This window comes from Acartia tonsa, chromosome 7, assembly GCF_053477335.1.
Source record: "Acartia tonsa isolate MP-2025a chromosome 7, ASM5347733v1, whole genome shotgun sequence".
Taxonomy (NCBI): domain Eukaryota; kingdom Metazoa; phylum Arthropoda; class Copepoda; order Calanoida; family Acartiidae; genus Acartia; species Acartia tonsa.
The window spans coordinates 47657568-47681135 of NC_137266.1; the positions used below are offsets into that span (position 1 = coordinate 47657568).

The following is a 23568-nucleotide window of genomic DNA, read 5'->3' on the forward strand; positions in this document are numbered from 1 at the left end:
AAAAACAAATCTACAACAAAACTTTACACAGAAAAAAGTCCATGCTTCTTTTTGGTCAATGTTAAACAGTTAGGGCTTTGGAAAGTTTTTTTGTGTTTATAAGGAAGAAAAGGGTTTTTATTTTAAAGAAGGTGTATCAACTTTTTTTTTATAGCTAGCCGGTTCTTTTAGTAAGTAGTAGATGTAAAATTTTTCATAGAATTCAGATATGCAATCGGTTTTTTTGTAGACCTCTTATTTTTTAAGTAATTTAAGTTTTTTAAAAAAATAATTAAGTCGGTTTTAAGGTACTAAAACGCAACAAAATAAAAGAAGAAAATGGCCAGTAAGAACAAAAATAGTAAGATCTTTAATTTGACACCTTACTTTTAAAATTCTGTTGAGTAATTATTGAAAAAATCTATTTTTTTAACCTTGGTTTAATAAAAACTTTAGACCTAAATATTTTCTCAAACAGACATAAAAAACATGGGTTCATATATACCTTTAGAATCAGAAAAATATTACGAATCCATTGTAAGCAAAATTGAAAAAAAGTAAAAAAATTAAAAAATTAAAAAATGGCCAATTGTATTTTTTGTTCTGGCAACACTATCGTCTTCCCTTTTTTACCCCCTCTTTACCCCCTCTAAACCCCTTTCCCATTTTTATACTCAATTCAAAAGTTAAGACGTTGCCTGTACAATATAATATGATATTTTCATATAATTCCTTTTATTGTAGTTTATATACTATATTGTAAACTTTTCTTTTCAATTTTGCTTACAATGGATTCGTAATATTTTTCTGATTCTAAAGGTATATATGAACCCATATTTTTTTACTTGTGAAATGATAAAATTGAGTTCAAAGTTTTTATTCTCGTGGGTTTAAAAAAATCGATTTTTTCAATAATTACCTGACAGAATTGAAAAAGTAAGGTGTCAAATTAAAGATCTTACAATTTTTGTTCATAATGGCCATTTTCTTTCTTTTTTTGTTGCATTTTAGTACCTTAAAATCGACTTAATTTTTTTTTTAAAAACTTAAATTACTTTAAAAAATAAGAGGTCTACAAAAAAACCCGATTGCATATCTGAATTCTATGAAAAATTTTAAATCTACTACTTACTAAAAGGACCGGCTAGCTATAAAAAAAAAAGTTGATACAACTTCTTTGAAATAAAATTGGTCTGTCAAAAGGTTTGGTTGGGTCAATCATTGTTCATTGTAAAAGTTTGTACCAATACCTATTTATTTATCAATAAAATAATGTTTTATTTTGATTAAACATTTAGTTTATTATCTTTAAACTCTCAAAATTTTATAAAATGATTTAATGATAAATCATTATTAAATATCTTAACTATTAGGTTTACTTAGCTTAAAAACAGAAAACATTTGTTTTTACTTATAAAGTATTTCATAAACCTAACTGAGTATGTGTTACATAAGTTGATTTTAAAGGCCATTTTGTTTACATTAAAATATCAGACTGTACTACAGTTTTCTGTACAGCAATCTAATGGTGTTAAAAGACGAAAGAAACCACTTTAATGTTATTACAACTCAGAGAGGAAGGAGACATTGAACTGTATATTACACTAGTCCCAAAAGTCTTATAATAACGTTTTCTTATTCGTTGGCTTACAAATCTTTGGGACTGAAATTTTATTGGTTGGTTTATTTAGCTCAGTATCCAAGCGTTTCAACCACTGCACTGATTGTAATCTACAGATTATCATCATTGTATCATCATTGCATTGGGGATATAAACTGCGAACCAAAAAAATAGGCAAATCTGAATTTGCAGAATAGCAGCTTTAATATTCATTTAGGATGATTTTTATGTAAATATAAAATGTAGATGCATCTTTTGGTTACAAGTTTCCACCGTTAATTTTTTATTAATCGGCACCAATGAAGCACAAGATCTCAAAAACAGCATTTTGGGTAAAAACTGGTGAACCAAAAAGATATGCAAATCCAAAACAAATCAATGGAAAAACGATATTTTTGCACTTTTCTTCTGTTTTAAAGATTGATTTTGATAAATTAACAATTTTTTTAAGGAATTTATGCCTTAATTATTATGAAATGTAATATAATGTAGAAATTAATAAATTTAAAAATAAAAAATATTAGAAAAAAAGAAATTTGACCCCTATCACTTTAGAGGACAGTTGCTGACCTCCAGTCTTATGGATGAAGCTAAATACATATTAAGAATAATAATTAATCCCAAAAGTATACAAAAATGATTTTTAATGTGTTAAAAAAATCCATTTTAAAATCTTGATTTTGAGGATGATGGCCTTTAAGATGCTCCTATGGGTTGTAATAGTGAGCCAAATGTTATCAAAGTGCATGACCATGATGATTACTTATATATTAAACTATGGTCCAATTTTTGTATTCATAGCAGCCTCCAGCCAAGCAGTATTAAAAAAGAAAAATAATGCAATTTTAATTACTCCAATTCATAAGGTAATTACCATAGTTTTCAGAAGATGTTTATATTTCTTGACGTCAGGCTCCATTGGAGATTGCTATGACTACAAAAAATGGTACATAGGTTGATAGACAAGTTGTTGTAATGGGCATGTACTTAGATAACATTTAGCTCACCATCATCACCAATAGGAGCATCTGAAATAACATCATCCTCAAAATCAAGATTTTAAAATGTTTTTTTTTAACACATTAAAAAGCATTTTTGTATACTTTTCAGGGTAATTTCTATCTTTAACATGTATTAGGCTACATCCATTAAACTGAAGGTCAGCAGCTGACCTCTAAAGTGATAGGGGTTGAATTTCTTTTTTTCTTATTTTTCTTATTTAAAAAAATCATTAATTTCTACCTTATACTACATTTCATAATAATTAATGCATAAATCCCTTAAAAAATTGTTAATTTATTAGAATAAATCTTTAAAACAGAAGAAAAGTGCAAAAAAATCGTTTTTCCATTGATTTGTTTTGGTTTTGCATATCTTTTTGGTTCACTAGTTTTTACCCAAAATGCTGTTTTTGAGATCTTGTGCTTCATTGGTGCTGATTAATAAAAAATCAACGGTAGAAACTTGTAACAAAAAGATGCATCTACATATTATATTTACAGTAAATTCATCCCAAATGAATAACGAAGCTGCCATTTTGAAAATTCGGATTTGCCTATTTTTTTGGTTCGCAGTTTACATTAATTTATCGGTCATTGTCTTATCCCTAGAGATCTCTGATTATAAGATTCTAAAGTAGATATTATACAGTAACAGCACACGACAAAGACCATCCTCATAAGGCATTAATATTACTGTCACTTTGATGATTTAAGCAATCCTTGGAACAATATTTAGTTTGAAAAATGATGGTGACCAAAACAATAAATTCTAAAATAAAATTGAGGAAGGAATAAAATAATAATATGGGGTAAAAACAAATATAACAGATCTGAAAATTACCAAAAACTATAAAGTAGTGGGACACATTTTTATGGCGACACATGATAATTTTTAGTCACTTTGTCCCACTACCATTTAAATATACGGACCCACGTTAGAGAGCATTCGAAAGTATATAGATTGAAACTTTTTTCAAAATTCAAACTAATAGGATATTATATCTAAATGATCAGATTGAAAAAAAAGGTGAATTGGCCCTCAAAATTATAGCTAAAATTTTTATTTTCATTTTATTTTCGATTTTTTTATATCCTTTTCTCTGATAATAAAAATATTACATTCATAGAAGATATAAAACATATTGCCCGCAATGATGTGTCTACTAGATATTTTAAATATTAACTATTCTAAACCCTAAACGTATCGTATTTCGAGTAAATTTGGAAGGGAATTTAGACATATGAAAATATTGAAATTGGGGAATATTTATATACGTGTGCAAGAATTCTATTTCAAAAATAGGATATTAATTCCCCTCTCCCTTCGTTCAAAAATACATCCCTATTTCTATTTTTCTAAATATTCAAATTTCTTAATATTTATATACGAAGTACTTGGTAAATAAATAGAAGATTTTGAAAAATAATAAATTTTTACGTTTTATATTTCTATTTCGAAATAAATCACGCAATCTTAAATTAAGTATGTTCGTTAAACAATTCCGAAATAAAATTTACTAGATATATTAGACTTTTAGGTTCTTTCTATGAAATTAATGTGATGACATAATTTCCTTACTCCAAAAAGTCTACCTGTTAAGAATACGACATTTTAGACGTCTTACTTTTTTCATTGCTTTTTTTACAGGGTAAAATAAAAATTCTTCCTAATATTAAAAAAGGATAATTTTGCATTACGTAAAAAAAGTATATAACGATAATGAAATATATTAAAGTTAACTTATAATAGTTTGTAATTGTATTTGTAACAATATATTTATAGATTCCCTGTTATTTGATATCATCCGTTTCCGGTGTATGCTGTTATATCAGGGATAAATATATACACAAAAATTCCTCCAACAAATTTTTATTATTTACCGTGGTCAAAACATATTAAAAAATCTTATTTTAAAAAATGTAAATATAACGAAATAAATTATATTGAAGTTTCTAATTACCCATGTACATTTCTACCTCGTGCACCTCGTGCACACACACACAGTTCTTCAGTCCTTATTTGAATTTCAGAGTGTATTGACACGTCATACTACGCGTTAGTTAGATACAAAGAAAAGTGAAAAATAATAAAAAATTTAATATTCAATGTGAAAACTTCAAATGGAATTATATTAATACAATAAAATAAAGTGATAAATATTATTTGCATAGTTATAAAAAAAAAGAAGAAAGAAACAAAGTCTTAGTCAAGTGTCAACACAAGAAGATCTAATTCTGTACTGTCGTCCGAAAAAAATTATTGTAGTCTATTGTTTTGAGTGAATGTCATAAGAGTACATACACGTCAAAATAATAGGCTATGTTTTCTATTTCGGAAGGCAGTACACATAATCATTTACTGTATATTAAGGTAAGGATTTTGTAATAATTTGTAAATATAAAGTGATAAGTCTGTTCGTTATAACTTAATTATTCTTATTTTGCCTTTTGGTAATTTCAATTTTAAACGCACAGATTTTATACTGTGAATAATTCGGCAAGCTCCATACTTTGTTTTTAATTATGTTTATTTTTTATTTTTTTATATCGTTCCAAAATTACAAAGTATCGGGTGTGTTTTATCGATAAGTCTTACCTAAAAATATTGAATCCCTGTGTTCGAAAAGAATTTCCGTGCATTTTTTTACGTCGTTCAGAACGGCTCGGCTCCACATTAGTTAAAAGTGAGTTTTTACAGTAATAATATGATTTAACGGTCTATTTCCTTAAATTAAACTTAAAAACCATATGTTACCAAATATACACACATCCGCAGCCGTATTTCTAGATTCGGCTCCGCGTTTTTTTGCGTTGAAACTCGGTTTTAAATGTACGCTCATATTAAACCTGATTATCAAGCTGTTTTTAAACAAATTTACTTACAATTTTGCTTAGACTCTTATATATTCGCATTCTGATAATTCAGTTCTGACATTAATGTCCGTATTTTTTTTACATTTTAACAACAAATTTTTATGTGACCTAATTATCCGATTGGTCTGATTTTTGGTTTACTGATGTTTGAATGTACAATAATATAAGCGAAGCGGCAAGTACGCATTTTATTTTTTTCCATCACCCTTTAATTGAAATTCAAATTTATTTTTGGATATTTAGTATTTACTTTCATTTGATGTCCAACTTATTTACTCTAGAACCTCGAGCAAGAGACCATCCACGCATAAAGACACAAGACAAGTATGATTTGAGTAATGTTTTTGGCTTCGCTACTTATTGATTATTCATCCTTGTTAAATTAAATAACAATACTGCAAAAAAAATAAATATATCAATAAACAGTTTTTTGGGTTTTATTACAACATTTATTTTATAATGGTAATGATACAGATATTTAAAAAACACAAAATTATTTCATTAAATTATTTGTTTTACTTTACTTCTACTTTATTTCTTTCCAACATAATTAATATGATAAACATATTTACAAAAATTATTTCACTTTTCCAGTTCCTTGGTTGCTGTCTTCTTGGTAACTTTTACCTGCCTATCCCAAAATGCTTGGGACTTCTTGGGGACTAGCTTGTTCATCTTCAAGAACATGATGGCGTGGATGGTTTCTTTCTCTAGGTTATACCGCCTCGATGAGTAAACTAATTTGAGGTGTGAGAAAATTCTCTCACACCTCGCATTAGAAACAGGTAAGTTGTTGAAGTTGGTCATCAAACTGACAAGTCCAGGTGGATAACATATCTTCTCTGCAACATGTTCATACCTGGCAGTAAGCATCCTGTGGGTTGCGGTCATTGCTCCTTGTTTGTACAGTTTCTGGCGTTCTTCAACATCGAAATCCTTGGACTTAGATTTTTTGACTTTCGCAATTTCCTCCTTTATCTTAGCGACTTCACGTTGGTAACCGTATGTCAAGGCATGCAACTTGGATTCTTCTATGTTATTCCAATCCTTCAGCCCAGCTTTCAGGTGTTTCTTCATGACGTCCAGGGGATCCTTCTGTTTGTCACGTTGTTCTTTCTTTTTCTTCTTGGCTGCTGCTTGAGCCTGAATTTGTTTGAACTCTTGTTGTTTGTTCCAAAACATCTTTTGGATGGGTGTCATCATGCCTGTAATACATAAATATAATTAATAAAAATGATAATTGAATTATTTAACTAATGTTATTATTATTATCTATTTTAATTAATATTGTATATCTTTACCTGTGGGAGGTGCAGTTTCTGGAGATTCGTACTCGTCAGCTTCGGAATCCTCATTGTCGGCATCCGCATTAGCTCTACGCAGGTCGGCCTCTTCATCTGCCTTTTCTTCAGGACTTAGGTTGGCTCTCAGTGAGATTCGGTGTAGCCGTTCACCCAACAACCTACAATTTTTGGGTGCTTGTTGTAAAATTGTTTTTGCTTCATCCTGTGTCACCGTAAAGCTTTGTGTGCCACTCGCAATCATTTCCAAATGACTGCGTGACAGGGGGTGTAGGTAGAGACAGACTTGCCAGCCTGCATTAGTACGGACAATCTTGTTAACTCTCAGGTGAAGGAACTTGAATACACGTCTAGCGAATAAGTTGCCAGGCATACTTGTCCGTAGGGTAAAGAACACCGTATCCAGCATGGTGAACATCTGGACGATTGTGGCCTCATGGGCTTGTGCAGGAATTGTCAGCATGGTATCCACACACTCCAACACTTCCAGGACTTCTCTGAGGGCAAGAACCTGGTCAGGTGTTGGCCACAGATTGTCAAACTTCTTGTTGACTAAAATAAAAATTAAAAATTAAAAATTAATTCTATTGATATATACAGTTCTAATTTTTAATTAAGGGAACGAGAGAAGAAATAATTTATTTAGTTTAAATTTTAATAAACTTCTATTTGTTACCTTTCTCTTTTGTTTAATTAAGGGACAGAGAGAAATTTAAGTTGGTAATTTTGTTAGTTTTAAATTGTTGTTTAAATTATAATTAACTTTTTTGGGTTTACCTTTCTGATCCTGCACGGATTTTTTCACCTTCTGAAGTAGTTGTTTGTTGTCAAACAACTCTAAGAACCGCTTTATCATGTTTATTCTGGAGCTCCATCTCGTCTCCACGTATCTGGTAAGCATACGTTGTCCACTCTCTACCAAAATGCGACGCAGCTTCTTGTTATTCATAATTTTACTGACCAGCTTTGCCAGGTTAATTATGGTTCTGTTGTACCCCTTCCCTTTCTAAAAAAATATAATATTTGTTAATTTTCACGTTTTTGTATAATTTATTATTTAACTTTTTAAGTTACTGTATAAGTTATTTAGTTTGTTCTATTAATCATTTAATTAATTTACTTACAACTTTGGCAGCCTGCTTCAACGCCAACTCCACTTGGTGGTTGAGGCAAACACCTCCCACTATAAGTCCACATTTCTGCTCATCACAAACCATTGTTTTCTGGATGTTCTCTTCTATTAGTTTCCCGAAATTTGTGATTGCTGAAAAGAAATAATTTAATAAATTAATATAATTTAGTTAAATGCATTTCGTGAAACTACCCCTGTAAATCATTAAATGTAATTCATTGAATTTTTTGGGAATGAATTTAATTTAACTTTACTTACCCTCTCTTTGTTGTGGATCTTTGATGGCGATGGACCTGTAGAAAATCGCACTTGATATGCCGCCATCGCCTTGTCTTGTTCCTGCCAGGGTTTCTTCATCTCCATCCTGACCCTCACCTTCGGCTTCTACATCCTGACCCTCACCTTCGGCTTCTACAACACCATCCTCAACCTCATCTAAATCTGTTATGAACATATCCAACGGGATTTCATCTTCACTATCAGCCTCAGGTGTGTCTTCCTTATCACTATCATCATCATCATCACTGACTCCCTCATCTTCATCCTCATGGTTCATGAAACTTGTATACTCTGTGGGGGTTTTCCCGTGCTCTTCATTGAGTATCTTGACGGACTAAAGAATGAAAAATAAATTAATGATTTACTTTCTAATGGTATTGTTTTATAATATTAATTCTCGTATTCATTCAAATATTCATCTAAAAAAACTGGTTTTATCTTACAATTGTACATTTTACATCCGCGGAAAGCCATTTAAAATACGATGCGAGAAAAAACTATTAAATAGTTATGATTTTATAATTATAATTTATAATTTTTCATTACCTTTACACAGTTGGCAGCCGAGTCGGATGTGGAGCTGAGAAGTTGATAATGCTCAAGCCCAAACCTTTTCAACAGTTCTTCGAAATATTCGTAGATGCTGCGGCCGGAAGCATCGGGTTTAGGCATCTAAACATAAGTAATTAATCAAATTATCATTTAGGTATTTGTGGTCATTCTAAATTTCTAAGAATTAATTTTAAACTTATACCTGTTCACAGGCGAGCAACAATTCTTTGGGACCGTCTGCATCGGTATAGTTTGCAGTTACTGAAAAATTAGTAATTCTTTTATATTATTCATTCATAATAGTTTACTTTACTTTATTTAATTCAGGTTATGTAGCTGCTGCAGTTGTAATTGCATTAATAAATAATAATAGTTTATTTATTTTATTTAGGTTACCTGCAATGAAGTCGGTGTGGTGAACATTGCCGAAGTCGAAGGAAAGGTGCAAACCTGCGGAAACAAAGATAATATTGATTATAATTATTTGTTATTTAAAATAATTAAATATTAACATTTTTTCCGCAGGTGTGCACCTTTCCTTCGATTTCGGCAATGTACACACCCGCGGAAGTGAAGATAATTTAAATTAATTATTTGTTATTTCTTTCAGATTTTGAAATTATTTAGTAATGTTTTAGTTTATAAATTATAATACTTAATAGTTAATAGTTATTAATACCTTTATTTTCTAAAATCTTCTTGAAGGATTCCATGTAATACTTGTGCTGCCCCTGCAGCCAGTTATGAAGCTGTTTGCTGGTGGGTGCATCCTGCTTCTTGCCTTTCTCAAGTAAACCGACCTGCTTGGCGATGATATGGTCAAAGGCATTGGCATCCTTATCCTTAAAGCGAATTTTTTAAAGTTAGTATGTTTTTCAACCTATTTTTAAAAAATACACTATTCTAACTGACATGAAGATATATTTCGATTTTAGCAATCATTTTCAATTAATTTTGTTTAAAAAAATATAGGTATGAGACATTAGATAACAGCAAATATGATCAAAAATATTAAACATACATTTACCTTAAAGCGAAGGAAACTTTCATTATTAACCAGTTTTCCTGTTATGTGGCGCAGCGCTTCTAGGGCAGTGACGTATATTTTGACTTCATGGATAACTTCAGCATCTGCCTGGGCCTGTTGAAACTTCCTCTGAAAGCTGGCCAGGTTCACTCCCTTCCTATACTCTCGGTAAACATCTCTGTGGTCAATGATCCAGTGACGGGTAAACCTCCTAAACAGGTAAGCAATTAATATTATTTTTTTTAGCAAAGCTACTCTATAATTCACCTTGTCTGTCAGTATATATTTTTAATCAATGTTTATGAATACTTAATACCAGTGTTCTGGAGCCGGGAGCAGCAACATTTTTTGTGGAGCCGGATCCGGAGCCGTATTTTTTGTTAAAAACGGCTCCGGCTCCGGACTAGGTAAAAATGATTTTTTAAAGTAATATTATAATTTGGCAACGGTCTATTTCCATATAATAAACTGAAAAACTATTGTTACTTAACAAATAGACACACATCCTTCTACTTTTATATAGCTTTAATCAAATAAAAGCAAAATATTTTATATTATTTATCTTATTTTATCAAATTCAATAATGGAAAAAAATTGATATATTAATTTTAAGGTAGGAGCCGGAGCTGGAGCCGGAGCCGGGAGCCGTATTTCCAAATACGGCTCCCCGGAGCCGGAGCCGCATCAAAATTATACGGCTCCGGCACGTTGCGTTAATACATCATGTTATTTTATGTCAACTTAATATTATTACCTAAGAAGGTTAGTTTCTTGCAGTATAAATCTCTCTAATGGTTTTCCCTCTTTGGGGTATTCTTTCACGTGGTATGTGCCATCCCAGGTATGGAAGTTACAGTATTTGCACCCCCGCCCCCACGGGGTCTTATTCTGACCCTTTCCAGGGTAGTTGGGGATCATGTAAGCATGATCTTCAAGCACTTTAACCAAGTAGACATAAACCTGAAGTAATTTTAATTTTATTAAACATTTTATTTAATAATCTCACACCTGTAACTCTTTTTTTAGTTGTGTTCCTTTCTTGACTTTTAGTTTTGCTTTCAAAAAGTGTCACTTTTGCCCCCCCCCCCCTCTACATTTTATTATTATTTTTAGTATTTATGTTTGTACCTTATCACCATTACTATATGTTATCCTCTTCCCATCAAGAATTGCCCCCCCCCCCCTCTACATTTTATTATTATTTTTAGTATTTATGTTTGTACCTTATCACCATTACTATATGTTATCCTCTTCCCATCAAGGCGGTCATAGAGCGAGTGTGTGTCCCCTTGTACTGTACCCACGCAGTCTAGGTAATCAATAGAACAGTTAATTTAATATATAGGTAAAGTAAAACAAACTAGTATTCTAGAAATTTATGTATTTACGGTTGAGATTGTATGGTTATTAATTATAAATATAATATAATGTATTTTATTTAAGTACAGACAAATAGACATCCTGTCAATTAAATTTTTAATGTTACTACCTATGTTATTGATATTAATTATACTAATTTAAGCTTACCTTTGATGAACATATGTTCCAAACTGTCACTGTTCATCTTGGGTTTATTCTTGGATCCTTTTGTACGGCCACCTCTCCCTTTTGGCTTTTCTCCAGCTGGGGATGACTGTGCTGAAGAAGGTGTGTCTCCAGCTGGTGTTGTAGGTGTGGCTGCGGCTTTAGGTGTGGCTGCGGCTTTAGGTGTGGCTGTTGTACTTGTACGGCCACCTCTCCCTTTTGGCTTTTCTCCAGCTGGGGATGACTGTGCTGAAGAAGGTGTGTCTCCAGCTGGTGTTGTAGGTGTGGCTGCGGCTTTAGGTGTGGCTGCGGCTTTAGGTGTGGCTGTTGTACTTGTAGGTGATGGAGACGGCGGCGGCGTTACGTTGAGTGGGCGCATTGGTGATGTATCTGGTGTTGTTTGTGAAGCTGGTTGTGGGCTTGCTGGTTTTGACCTTAAAATAATTAATTAATTAATTAATATTATTTTTCCCTTGCCCTCTGGACAAAATATAAAAATTATTTGGCTACTTGTTTTTTTTACCTCGATTGGGGAGAAGGTTTGGGGGGTGAAGTTGGATTTTCAGGTTCTGGGCTGTCAGGTTTTGACCTTAAAAAAATAGCCTATTATTTTAATTATTAATTAATATTATTTTTCCCTTGCCTTCTGGACAAAATATAAAAATTATTTGGCTACTTGTTTTTTTTACCTCGATTGGGGAGAAGGTTTGGGGGGTGAAGTTGGATTTTCAGGTTCTGGGCTGTCAGGTTTTGACCTTAAAAAAATAGCCTATTATTTTAATTATTAATTAATATTATTTTTCCCTTGCCCTCTGGACAAAATAAAAAAAAATTATTTGGCTACTTGTTTTTTTTACCTCGATTGGGGAGAAGACTCTGTTCTTCTTTTCTTGACCCTTGGAGGTGAACACAACTTGGTTATTATTCGCTTCCGTTGTGGATCAGCTATTTTTGAAGTGACTGGAGTGCAACTGAAATTAAATAAATAAATAAATTTTCAATTTCTCTGGTTCTTTTTAGAACCCACCAAATTTACCAAATTTGGGATTATATTCTAAAAAAAAATGGCCTCTCTTGGTGTGTAGAGCACCGAGAGTTGCTGAACATGGAAGGAATGCGCCCCGGAGGATGGATGGAGGACCCAACCTAACCTGACCAAAAGTAAGTAAGGATTTTTTTTCAACATTTACCTACCCTAAGATAAAAAGTTACTGTAAAAATACAAAGGAACCCACTACTTTTCATAATCCCATTTATTATAATTTTATTAGGGGTATGCATTTGAGCTTAATAGTAAATAAAAAGTAAAAATACGACGAAACCCACTAATTTTATAAGGGGTAGTTTCACGAAATGCATTTGAGCTTAATAAATAAAAAGTTACTGTAAAAATCCCATTTCTATACTTTTTTTAGCATGGGTAGATGCACTTCGTGAAACTACCCCTTTTAGTTTTTTTATAACATTATTAAATATAAAATGAAAATATTATTATTACCTAATGTTATCACTGGGGGTTATTTTTTTTGTGGGGGTCCCCAACCCCTCCTTCTCCTCCAACATTACCGACCCTGGAGTGCAACTGAAAATTAAATAAATAAATAACATTTACCTACCCTAAGATAAAAAGTTACTACTTTTCATAATCCCATTTATTATAATTTTATTAGGGGTATGCATTTGAGCTTAATAGTAAATAAAAAGTAAAAATACGACGAAACCCACTAATTTTATAAGGGGTAGTTTCACGAAATGCATTTGAGCTTAATAAATAAACTTCGTGAAACTACCCCTTTTAGTTTTTTTATAACATTATTAAATATAAAATGAAAATATTATTATTACCTAATGTTATCACTGGGGGTTATTTTTTTGGGGGGGGACCCCAAACCCTCCTTTTCCTCCAACATATCAAGGTCAACCTCATCCAAAATATCGGGTATTCTTGCATCGGGGATCGTCTTACGTTCACGCAAACTACGAGTACGCGTAACTGAAGAGTCAGGCATAGCTTGGACAACCTCACTGTCATCATCGTCACCTATAACTTTATTAGAGTCAGGCTCAGCCATTCTCTAACGATGTTGTAACTGAACTAAAACTAAAAAAAAAGATTAATATTAATTATGACTTTATGACTTTAAGCCTAAGGTGGTGAGAATGGCCAGGTTACCGCTTACATTGGATGATTGGGGGAAGAAAAGGGTTAACAACTTAACAGTAACTCCACCCATAATTTTATTTTTTGGAATAGTAAGGGATAAAATAAACACACATAAAAGAAAGTGTGGGGGGGGGGGGGTATAACTATAATCCGTATCCAATTACTACGAAGTACGAGGGAAATCATGGGATGTGTTGGAAAATATTTATATGACATGTAAGACTAAGAATTCTCCTAATTTCCCCTTGAGGAGGGGGGAGGATTTGATGCTTAATCTGCAGAAGGGGTAATTTAACACTTAATTTACCCTCCGTAAAAGATTAAAGATTAAAAGATTAAAGATTATTTGAAACCTGCCCCACCCCCCTTTTTCAACACTTCTTATTTGAATATAATTATATGTAATCTTTTTTTCTCCACCCATCATAACGTAATGGTTAGGAGGAGGGGGGGGGGGGGAACCAACAAGATTTAATTTGGATTTAATACGATGAAATTTTAGTAAATAAATTAGCCGTTAGAGGCTGGATATTTCAAATTGTTTTTCAATTTATACTTAAGTTTCATCATTCATTGGTAAGAAAAGTTAAAAATTATATTTCAAGTTTTAGAAACCTATTTTTAAGAAAAGTTACATTTGAGATGAATAGAATTAAAAAAGTATTCGGTAATGTAGACAAACAAAATTGCTTCATAGTTACATATTGGAAGTTACATAACATTCAAGGATTACCATTTTTATTGTCAGCTTTGATGTCACTTTATGAAGGCTTTTTGGCCAATTATAGAATAGATTGATGATAATGATATGATGAATATCTGTATCATTTCATATCTTTTAAAAACAAAGTTTTATACCAACGTTTTCTTTTTGGTTTGCTCAACAATTTTGGGGAATTTTGGGACTTGGTTGCTTCATTAAGTTGAGTGTAAAAACGTTTCAACTATTAATTGTTATTTACAAAAGGGGTAATTTTGTGCATCATCATTGGGAGTGTACATCAATTTATCGGCCATTATAATATAAGGTTATAATTTATAAAGGTGTCATATATATAAACCTTTCTTAAAAGTTAAAAAAAAAACTCTCTCCCGTCACCCAGCATTAGTGGAAAATTTTTATAAAGGAAAATTTAAATAAATAAAGGGGGGTTATAATAAAGGTGTCGTCATATATATATTATGGAAAATTTTTATAAAGGAAAATTTAAATAAATAAAGGGATTATTCTTTGTATTTTTTTTTGGGGGGGGGGGGGGTTATATTCAAAATCAAGTTCAACCCTTTCTTTTCATATAGCAACCCTTCTTAAATAGGGGAGGGGGGGGAGACTAGAGTAAAATAAACAGCCCATTGCCCTTCCCTTTATTTTGGGGGGGGGGGACTATAAAGGTGTTAACTGTTACTTACATGTAAAACCCTTTTCCCCCACCCATATATGTTTGGATATTGACCTCTAGGCTCTAAATGCGGATGCCACTTATTTTAAAGGGTATGTAAAGATAAAATTTTTTCATGCTATTAGACTATTAGTATTAACAAATTAAAAATCTTAACATTTTCTAAATAATAAATATCGAAGATTGATTTTACGGCATTAGGTTGGTTTATTCGAAGATTGATTTTACGGCATTAGGTTGGTTTATAAAGATAATTTACATTTTACAAATTTGTAATTTAAAGTTAAATAGTAGGTTGGCGACGAACGAGAGATGGGCCAGCCAACTTCAAGTTACTTGGATACTAAGGGGAGAAGAAACGGCGGCGCAACCGCCGAAAACTGCCGAGAAAAGGCAAAATAAATTTCAGCGGCTTATCGGAAGGTAATGAGGAAATTACATTTTTGCATACAACCCCTTTATTTTAATGGCTTTCTCTACCTTTTGACCGCCTTTCTCTTTGTTTTAATGCGTAATTAGTTTTTATATACGCATAAAATAAACTTATAAAGTTAATTATTTTTTAATATTTGATTTTGCAGTGTTTTTATACGTATATTGTGAACGTTTTGAAATTGAATTGAAATTGAAATTAATTATATCTGCATTTGCATTATGAAAAATAAAATACTAATTATTAAATTATTATTTATTACCTTAATAATTTATTTCAGTATAAATATCCGAACGAATAATGAAATCTAGACCCAGCAGCACGAAACGAAGGAGCCAGCGAATACTTGAACGACGTCAACGACTTGACCCAGGTATAATATATATTGAATTCTATTTATTTTTAGTTATTCCAACTTCCAAGTGTAATATAATGAATAAATAATCTTTATACAAAGGATCTCGCTAACCGATGAACCGATCGGGTTCTCCTTTTTACCTTTTAATTTACCTTTTTAAAAGCGAAGCTTTTCTATAATTATGGTCGGTCCGTCCGATTTAGAAAGCGTAGCAACTCTATAATCATTACATCAGTCCATTTTAAACATGTTGATTTTTCGTCCGAGATAGTTAGCTTTTATTCGTTAATTTTAGGCATGTTAGAATTGTCCTATCGCTTTCAAACTTTGCATGATGTAGTTACGTACGATTTAGAAAGCGAAGCAACTCTATAATCATTACCAGAATGTCCGTAAATCCCTTTTAAACATGTTGATTTTTCTACTTTTATAACAACAAAATTTTATGTGATCTAATTATCCGTTTGATCTGGTTTTTGGTATATTGATTCCTTGGACAACAAAGAATAATATTATAAGCGAAGCAAGCAACTCTATAATTAAGTCCTAGAAATGTAAGTATAACCATAAACATTATCGGTTATCCTGTATGAAGCAGTTTTCCAATAAATTTACTTACAATTTTGCTTCGACTCTTATACTTTATATTTAAATTATTCACTTCAGACACTATACAAGTGTTAATGTCCGTTTGTCCTACTCTTTAGTTTAATTATATTACTGTAGTAAAGTTTAAACTTTTTTAAAGTTAAACTGTCCGTTTGTATAAACTATAGGACTAAGTTAATAAATGGGACTCCTGCGTTTGTCCACTCCGACGTTTGGGACTTTGAAATAATAAATAAGATTTAATTTATTAAGGTGTGGCAGCTGTTCCTCCTGTTGCTGTTGATGATGGCCATGGACGGGTTGTTCAACCAAGAGGACAAGGTATTATATATAATCATATTTTTATTATTACCTATTCCAAGTCTTATATATCTTGTACATATTAACCTAACCTAACCTGTACAGAAATACTTAAAATTAATATTTTAATTTAACACTCCTGCGTTTGTCCACTCCGACGTTTGGGACTCCTGCGTTTGTCCAGTCCCCTTACTTTGAAATAATAAATAAGATTTAATTCATTAAGGTGTGGCTGCCGTTCCTGTTGAACCCCAGCCTGATGGGAATCGTCGAGGACGCCGTAATGCTCCAAGAGGACAAGGTATTATATATAATTGGGACTCCTGCGTTGAGATATTTTATGATTTTGAAAAATTAACCATTTAAATTAATAGTAAATATCATACAGAATTGCTTACATGATTATTATAAAACAAGGATGAAAACATGCATAAAAGAGAAGCTCCAAAAAAATGCGTCAAAAAATCTAAGCTGGATCTTGAATTAAACTGTATTTTTTTGGGCTCTTTAATTAAAATGTATTTTTTTTGGCTTTTATGGAACTAATTGTAATCTACAGAAGGGAAAATCACTGGGGATGTACATCGATCTATCGACCACCCTCCTGAGAGATTTTAATTTTAATTTTGATTTAATTTATTAAGGTCAACAGGTTATCCAACAAAATCTGATGGGGAACAACAATCATGTCAATGTTCCCCATCAACCACCACAACCGGACCACCCTCAACAGCAGGACGACCCTCCAGAGCCCCTTCCCGAAGTTCCCGAACAACAGCCACAGCCAGGAGACAACAATCAACCTCCCCCACCCCCGCCACAGCAAGAACGTCAACCTCGGCGTGTTGCACCTATTTTCAATTTGACAATAGGGTGCGCACGCCACAGTAAATATCAACAATAATCAATTTCAATTCTATTGATTATTGTTGATATTTACTGTTAATTTATTGTTAATTTTGTAATATTATTTCTATTTTGTGTTGTTATCCCCCCCCCCCCCCCCCCCCGACTAAATGACTGGATTAGGTTAGGCTAGGTTAGGTTATATGGCTAGGGGGCCGAGCGCCCGCGGTTATTTTTATTGGTGGGGGGGGGGATAAAAATTGTAAAAATCTATTTTGTATTTTCAAATTTTGTATATACTATTTTTGATATATTTATACTTTATTTACTAAATTTGCAGATTTTTTAAAGGGGTAGTTTCACGAAATGCATTTAAACTTAATTTAGTGAACCGCATATTTTATCCTGGTTACATGGTTAAACTACATTTATATGGCATATATTTGAAAAAATTTCAATTTTCTACCACATAGTTTTTAAAATGTCAAGACTTGAAAATCGTCTTTTTAAATTGCATATATCACAAAAAAGACAATTTTAAGGTCTTGATATTATTTTTAAAAACTACGTGGTAGAAAATTGAATTCATTTCAAATATATGCCATATAAATGTAGTTTACCCATTTAACCAGGATAAAATATGCGGTTCACTAAATTAAGTTCAAATGCATTTCGTGAAACTACCCCTTTTCTTTAGTTTTAATATTTTCATTTAATTTTTTTTTCAATTTCATTGTTTCATTTTCATTTTTTAGTAGCAAATCTACTTTCTAAATGTAAATATGTCTGTCTGTCTGTCTGTTTTTTTTTCGTTTTTCAATTTCATTGTTTCATTTTCATTTTGTATTTCATTCATTTCATTTCATATTCATATTCGTGATAAAAATAAATGTGATAAGAAACTCGAAATAATACACTTTTTTATTCATTCTTATGGTCGGTCCGTCCGATTTAGAAAGCGTAGCAACTCTATAATCATTACCAGAATGTCCGTACGTCCATTTTAAACATGTTGATTTTTCGTCCGAGATAGTTAGCTTTTATTCGTTAACGATGCAAGAAATAGCTATTGATAATTTTAAATACGTGGAACGCTTACCTAACCTACCTAAGTTTTATCAAATAACTATATCAAACGTCTCTCTTCCTTCCTTGGATACAAACGGCTGCGCCCCTAGCATTTAGAGGCTCTATATTCGAACCTACCTACCTACCTACCTAAGTATATCAAATAACTATATCAAACGTCTCTCGAGTCTCTTCCTTGGATACAAACGGCTGCGCCCCTAGCATTTAGAGGCTCTATATTCGAAGGGATATGAAAGGGCAGAAAAATAGCCTAAAACCATCTAAGGACCTATACGAAGCTGTACTGTAAAGGAGAACCATATAGGTTCAGTGGTTAGCGAGATCCTTAGCTACAGACAAACAGAGCTTACTTCTTTATAAGTTTACTAGCGGCTACGCCCCTAGAGGCCTCTAGTGGCACTTTAAATGTTTTTGTTTGTTAAAGTTAATACTATAGCTATTGATAATTTTAAATTTATGTCTTCAATTCAAAGTTAAAATAAGTACACAAATAAAACCATCTAAGGACCTATACGAAGCTGTACTGTAAAGGAGAACCATATAGGTTCAGTGGTTAGCGAGATCCTTAGCTACAGACAAACAGAGCTTACTTCTTTATAAGTTTACTAGCGGCTACGCCCCTAGAGGCCTCTAGTGGCACTTTAAATGTTTTTGTTTGTTAAAGTTAATACTATAGCTATTGATAATTTTAAATTTATGTCTTCAATTCAAAGTTAAAATAAGTACACAAATAAAACCATCTAAGGACCTATACGAAGCTGTACTGTAAAGGAGAACCATATAGGTTCAGTGGTTAGCGAGATCCTTAGCTACAGACAAACAGAGCTTACTTCTTCAATTATAATTCAAATTATAGAGCAGCATCGCAATTACAAATTAAATTAAATAAAAATAAGAAAATTATTTTTCATAGTTTTATTATTATAGCATATATATGTCAAGTTATGTTATTTATGTGGAATCTAACTAAATATTCACAGGAATGCGATCTCAACTCAATCGATAATGATCACTGACTCATCAGAGTCATCACCTTCACCTTCGCTCGCGCCACCTTCGTGTTCCAGAACTTCCAGGATGGCGTCAATATCGTCATCATCGGAAGATGGATTTACATCGCCGGAGATATCGGGATATTCGTCTTCATCTGATGATAGATCTACTGTGCCATCTAAACATATCGCACGGTCATAGACAGCTAACGCCTGGATAACGTCGTCACGGTAACCGTTGCATTTTGCTTCCATTTGCTGCAGAACAAGTTCATTTTGTTCGCGTGTACGCTGAGAAGATGGAAGGGCTTGGTGAAGGAATTGGTATATACCAATTCCTTCACTAAATAGTCTAATCGCCTGCATATTCCGAACACTCTGAAACCCCGACCTGTAAAGCAGGTTAGATATATCTTTAAAAGATCTGTGAAGGACCTGATAATGGGCGTACCATCCAGGCATCAGGTCGGGGTATAAACTTGGTTCTGGATCTGTACAGGTAAGTGAACGGGGGAAGTAAGGAACCAAGTCATCCATCGCTACCGGCTTGCGCCTGCGCCCAACTGTGACTCTCTGTCCTTGTTCCGCCATAATAACGATAGCAAAAATAAAACAAATGTTCAAATGTTGTCACTTCAAAGGTCTGTAAGCAAATGAAATTTCAAGGAATCATTAATTACCCCCTACAAATTTTTCTTTGTTGTTGGTTTCCAAGAAATTATTAAGATTTATAATATTCTAGATATCTTCAAATATAAAGTGTTGGGAATGGGATGTGAAATATTTTTAACAAGGATGACAATATCCATTAAAGCAAAACATTAACATAAATGCATTAGTATAATCAAAATTATAAGTAAGTATTCTGTCTATAAGTATAAATTATATAAATACTAACATACTGACGTCTATAACCAACACAAATTATAGAAAAGCTTCGCTAATTCCTAGTATTTTGAATTTTCCATATGTTTTGTTTTGTTTTGTTTCTTGGGGGGGGGGGGGGGGAACATTAACATAAATGCATAAGTATAATTATAAAGTAAGTATTCTGTCTATAAATTATATAAAATAGTAATACTAACTGACGTTTATAACCAACACAAATTATAGAAAAGCTTCGCTAATTCCTATTTTCCATATGTTTTGAATTGTTAACTTATTTCTTGGGGAGGGGGGGGGGGGGGGGGGAGGGGTCAATATTTGTATCGTAAGTTGTAATGTAACGGTCAACCTTCAAATAGGGGAGGGGTGAGACTACACTAGTATAATAAATTATAATCTTACCCACTCCCCAAGTTAAAAATTAATCGTGACCCCCCCCCCCCCCTCTCATATATATAAACATAGTGAAAATGAAATTATAAGAATCCTTGTTACTCTATAATTAAGGTATGTCCATACGTCCCTCCGTCCGAGTCTTTTTACGGAAATACACTATATTGTTATATATAGAAAAAGATTGTTATAAATGTGTTTTTTATCACGTATTTTACAATTTTTTTGTCCATTTTCACCGCTCATTATGAATATGGGCGGAGTGGTAATGCGCGCCCCCCCCCCCATGTAACCCCCTAAAATTGGGGTTGGTGTTGTATGTAATAAATATTAGGAGGTAATAGGATATCTGTTTAGCTCCCCCCCCCCCCAAAAAAAAAAGGGGGAAAAACATAAATATTAGGAGGGGATAGGACAGTTGACAATAATAAATAATAATCAAAAATCAAAATGCTGAACTGATAAGAAATAATTAATAAACAATTTTAAGTTTAGGCAAATTTAGGATTATGTAATTGTAAATTCAATTGTTTAAGTTTTAACGTTTTTCTATTAGCTTAATGCTTCAAAAGACAACCATACATTGTTCCAAATGGTCTATTTATTATTCATAATTTTAGAGCTTCGCTACTTATGTATGTTTTATAATTATTAGGTAGACATGTAAGAATTCTGCTAATTTCCCCTTTGAGGAGGGGGGGAGGATTTGATGCTTAATCTTTCATGTCACACGGTCCACGGATAAAAAACAAATATATAATATCGTAACCAACCTGGTAATGGTATGGTAATAATTGGGGTGGGGGGGGGGGGAGAAACAAGATTAAATTTGGATTTAATACGATGAAATTATAGTAAATAAATTAGCCGTTAGAGGGTAAATATTTCAAATTGTTCTTAAATTTATACTTTCATCATTCATTGGTGAGAAAAGTTAAAAATTATATTTCAAGTTTTAGAAACCTATTTTTAAGAAAAGTTACATTTGAGACGAATTGATTTCACAAAGTATTCGGTAATGTAGAAAACAAACAAAATTGCTTCAAAGTTACATATTGAAAGTTGGAATATAGATATCTTCTCTATATGCTTTATAACACTTTATGAAGGCTTTTTGGCCAATTATATTATAGATTGATGATAATATCTGTGATAATATCATTTCATATGTTTTAAGTTTTAAAAACATTCTTTCGCAAGGAAGGGAAATTTAAATTTTTTTAAAAAGGGTCAACTAAATAACATGACACGGATATGAAGCAAAATTGTAAGTGAATTAGTTGGAAGACTCTAATTGCAATAAAACCTACTCTTTTTGAATAAAACAAATATACAAAGTTTTTACTTTTTAATTCGTTCGTTCTTTAAGACAGATAGCTATTTCTTTCATAGTTAAACGGCTCCTCGGGGCTAAAAAAACTGGTTTTAATAATCAAACGATTGTACATTTCTGTTCTGTCTATATATCATAGTTATCATTGAAAACCAAAGAATAAAATAATAGGATGTCTGTTAATCTCCACGGATAAAAAACAAATGAAAAAAATTATATTTGATTTGCAATAAAAACTACTCTTTTTCTGTCTACTCTATATATGTCATAGTTATCATTGAAAACCAAAAAATAAAATAATAGGATGTCTGTTAATATCTCTCTACCAAGGATCTCAAATTGAAATCTGAATCTTTCTATGTAAAACAAATATACAAAGTTTTTACTTTTTAATTCGTTCGTTCTTTAAGACAGATAGCTATTTCTTTCATAGTTAAACGGCTCCTCGGGGCTAAAAAATCTGGTTTTAATAATTAAGTTAAAATTAAAACTATAGAAACTATTTTTTGAAGCGAAGCTATTTCTGATTTATTTACATAAAAACAGATTTATTTAAATAAAGCGGAAAGCTGTCTATAATATGATGCAATAAATCTCTATCTTTTCTCTTTTTTACCAGAATCATTTTTAAACTTTTAAATTAAATCTAAAAGCTATCCACCAATATAAAAAGTGTATATAATAAGCAGCCGGTTAGTTTAGGCCGTAAATCCAATAATGCGATATAATTATCCGAAGTTCCTAATCCAAACACAAGTATTAACTGATTTTTTTTTGACATGCAACTCTATAATTAAATTAATCGTTACCAGAATCGTTTTGAAAGTGTTAGTGTCTAATAAAATTAAATCTAAAGACTATCCACCAAAAATGAATATAAAAAGTGTATTATTTTGAGTTTCTATCACATTTATTTTTTACAATATCACGCAAAAGTTATTTTTATAATATTTACAATTCAATTTCAATATAGTTATTTAAGTTTCTATTTACAATACATACAAAACAAATAGTTAAATAATTAGTTAATATTAGATGAATATATGATGGCGATGGTGAACAGGTAATAATAGATGGCGATGGATTATTAATATATATACAGATGGCGATGGTGAACAGGATGATGGTTAATGATAGTGCTGGTGAATGTGAATATTTATCTGGTTCTGTTGGCCAGGATGCTCAGGAACAGGAATAGGGACTCTTACACCATTAATAATATAATTATAATAATTATTATTATTAATGGTGAAAGTATTGTTGACCCTATTCCCCACTCCAGGGGGGCCATCGGCGCCCCTAGGGCCCCTGGGACCTTGAGGACCTTGAGGTCCTTGAGGACCTTGAGGTCCAGGAGCAGGACCAGGAGCAGGACCAGGAGCAGGAGCACCAGGAGCAGGAGCACCAGGGGCAGGCTGGTCAACTGGCGGCGGTGGTACTACACCAGCAGGTCCAACTCCAGGAGCATTAAAAACC

The 23568-nt window shown here is 32.3% G+C and overlaps 4 protein-coding genes across 4 annotated transcripts in view; all 4 read right to left on the minus strand.

Moving 5' to 3' along the window:
- Positions 1 to 23568, minus strand: part of LOC145324588 (uncharacterized) — a 108048-nt gene that overhangs the window by 8926 nt on the left and 75554 nt on the right. The gene's annotated exons all lie outside the window — the stretch shown is intronic.
- Positions 5670 to 7607, minus strand: LOC145323875 (uncharacterized). Its single transcript, XM_080166462.1, has 2 exons — positions 6777 to 7607; positions 5670 to 6680 (listed from the first exon to the last, which is right to left on the minus strand). Exons 1-2 carry the CDS (start codon positions 7237 to 7239, stop codon positions 6058 to 6060), a joined length of 1086 nt encoding a protein of 361 aa, XP_080022588.1. The 5' UTR covers positions 7240 to 7607; the 3' UTR covers positions 5670 to 6057.
- LOC145324357 (uncharacterized) lies at positions 7663 to 8981 on the minus strand. Its single transcript, XM_080166962.1, has 3 exons — positions 8942 to 8981; positions 8734 to 8859; positions 7663 to 8521 (listed from the first exon to the last, which is right to left on the minus strand). The coding sequence occupies exons 2-3, from the start codon at positions 8857 to 8859 to the stop codon at positions 8159 to 8161; spliced, it is 489 nt and encodes a 162-aa protein (XP_080023088.1). The 5' UTR covers positions 8942 to 8981; the 3' UTR covers positions 7663 to 8158.
- LOC145324358 (uncharacterized) lies at positions 12529 to 14677 on the minus strand. Its single transcript, XM_080166964.1, has 2 exons — positions 13136 to 14677; positions 12529 to 12872 (listed from the first exon to the last, which is right to left on the minus strand). The coding sequence occupies exons 1-2, from the start codon at positions 13360 to 13362 to the stop codon at positions 12785 to 12787; spliced, it is 315 nt and encodes a 104-aa protein (XP_080023090.1). The 5' UTR covers positions 13363 to 14677; the 3' UTR covers positions 12529 to 12784.

What these genes read in the sequence shown, in the direction of transcription:
- LOC145323875 (XM_080166462.1), bottom strand. Translation starts at nt 7,239, where the DNA reads ATGCTGACAATTCCTGCACAAGCCCATGAGGCCACAATCGTCCAGATG. An exon ending in AGAAACTGCACCTCCCACAG is followed by an intron (nt 6,681 to 6,776) that starts GTAAAGATATAC and finishes TATGTATTACAG; the next exon opens with GCATGATGACACCCATCCAA.
- LOC145324357 (XM_080166962.1), bottom strand. Translation starts at nt 8,859, where the DNA reads ATGCCTAAACCCGATGCTTCCGGCCGCAGCATCTACGAATATTTCGAA. An exon ending in CGGCTGCCAACTGTGTAAAG is followed by an intron (nt 8,522 to 8,733) that starts GTAATGAAAAAT and finishes TTCATTCTTTAG; the next exon opens with TCCGTCAAGATACTCAATGA.
- LOC145324358 (XM_080166964.1), bottom strand. Translation starts at nt 13,362, where the DNA reads ATGGCTGAGCCTGACTCTAATAAAGTTATAGGTGACGATGATGACAGT. An exon ending in ACCCCCAGTGATAACATTAG is followed by an intron (nt 12,873 to 13,135) that starts GTAATAATAATA and finishes TTTAATTTTCAG; the next exon opens with TTGCACTCCAGGGTCGGTAA.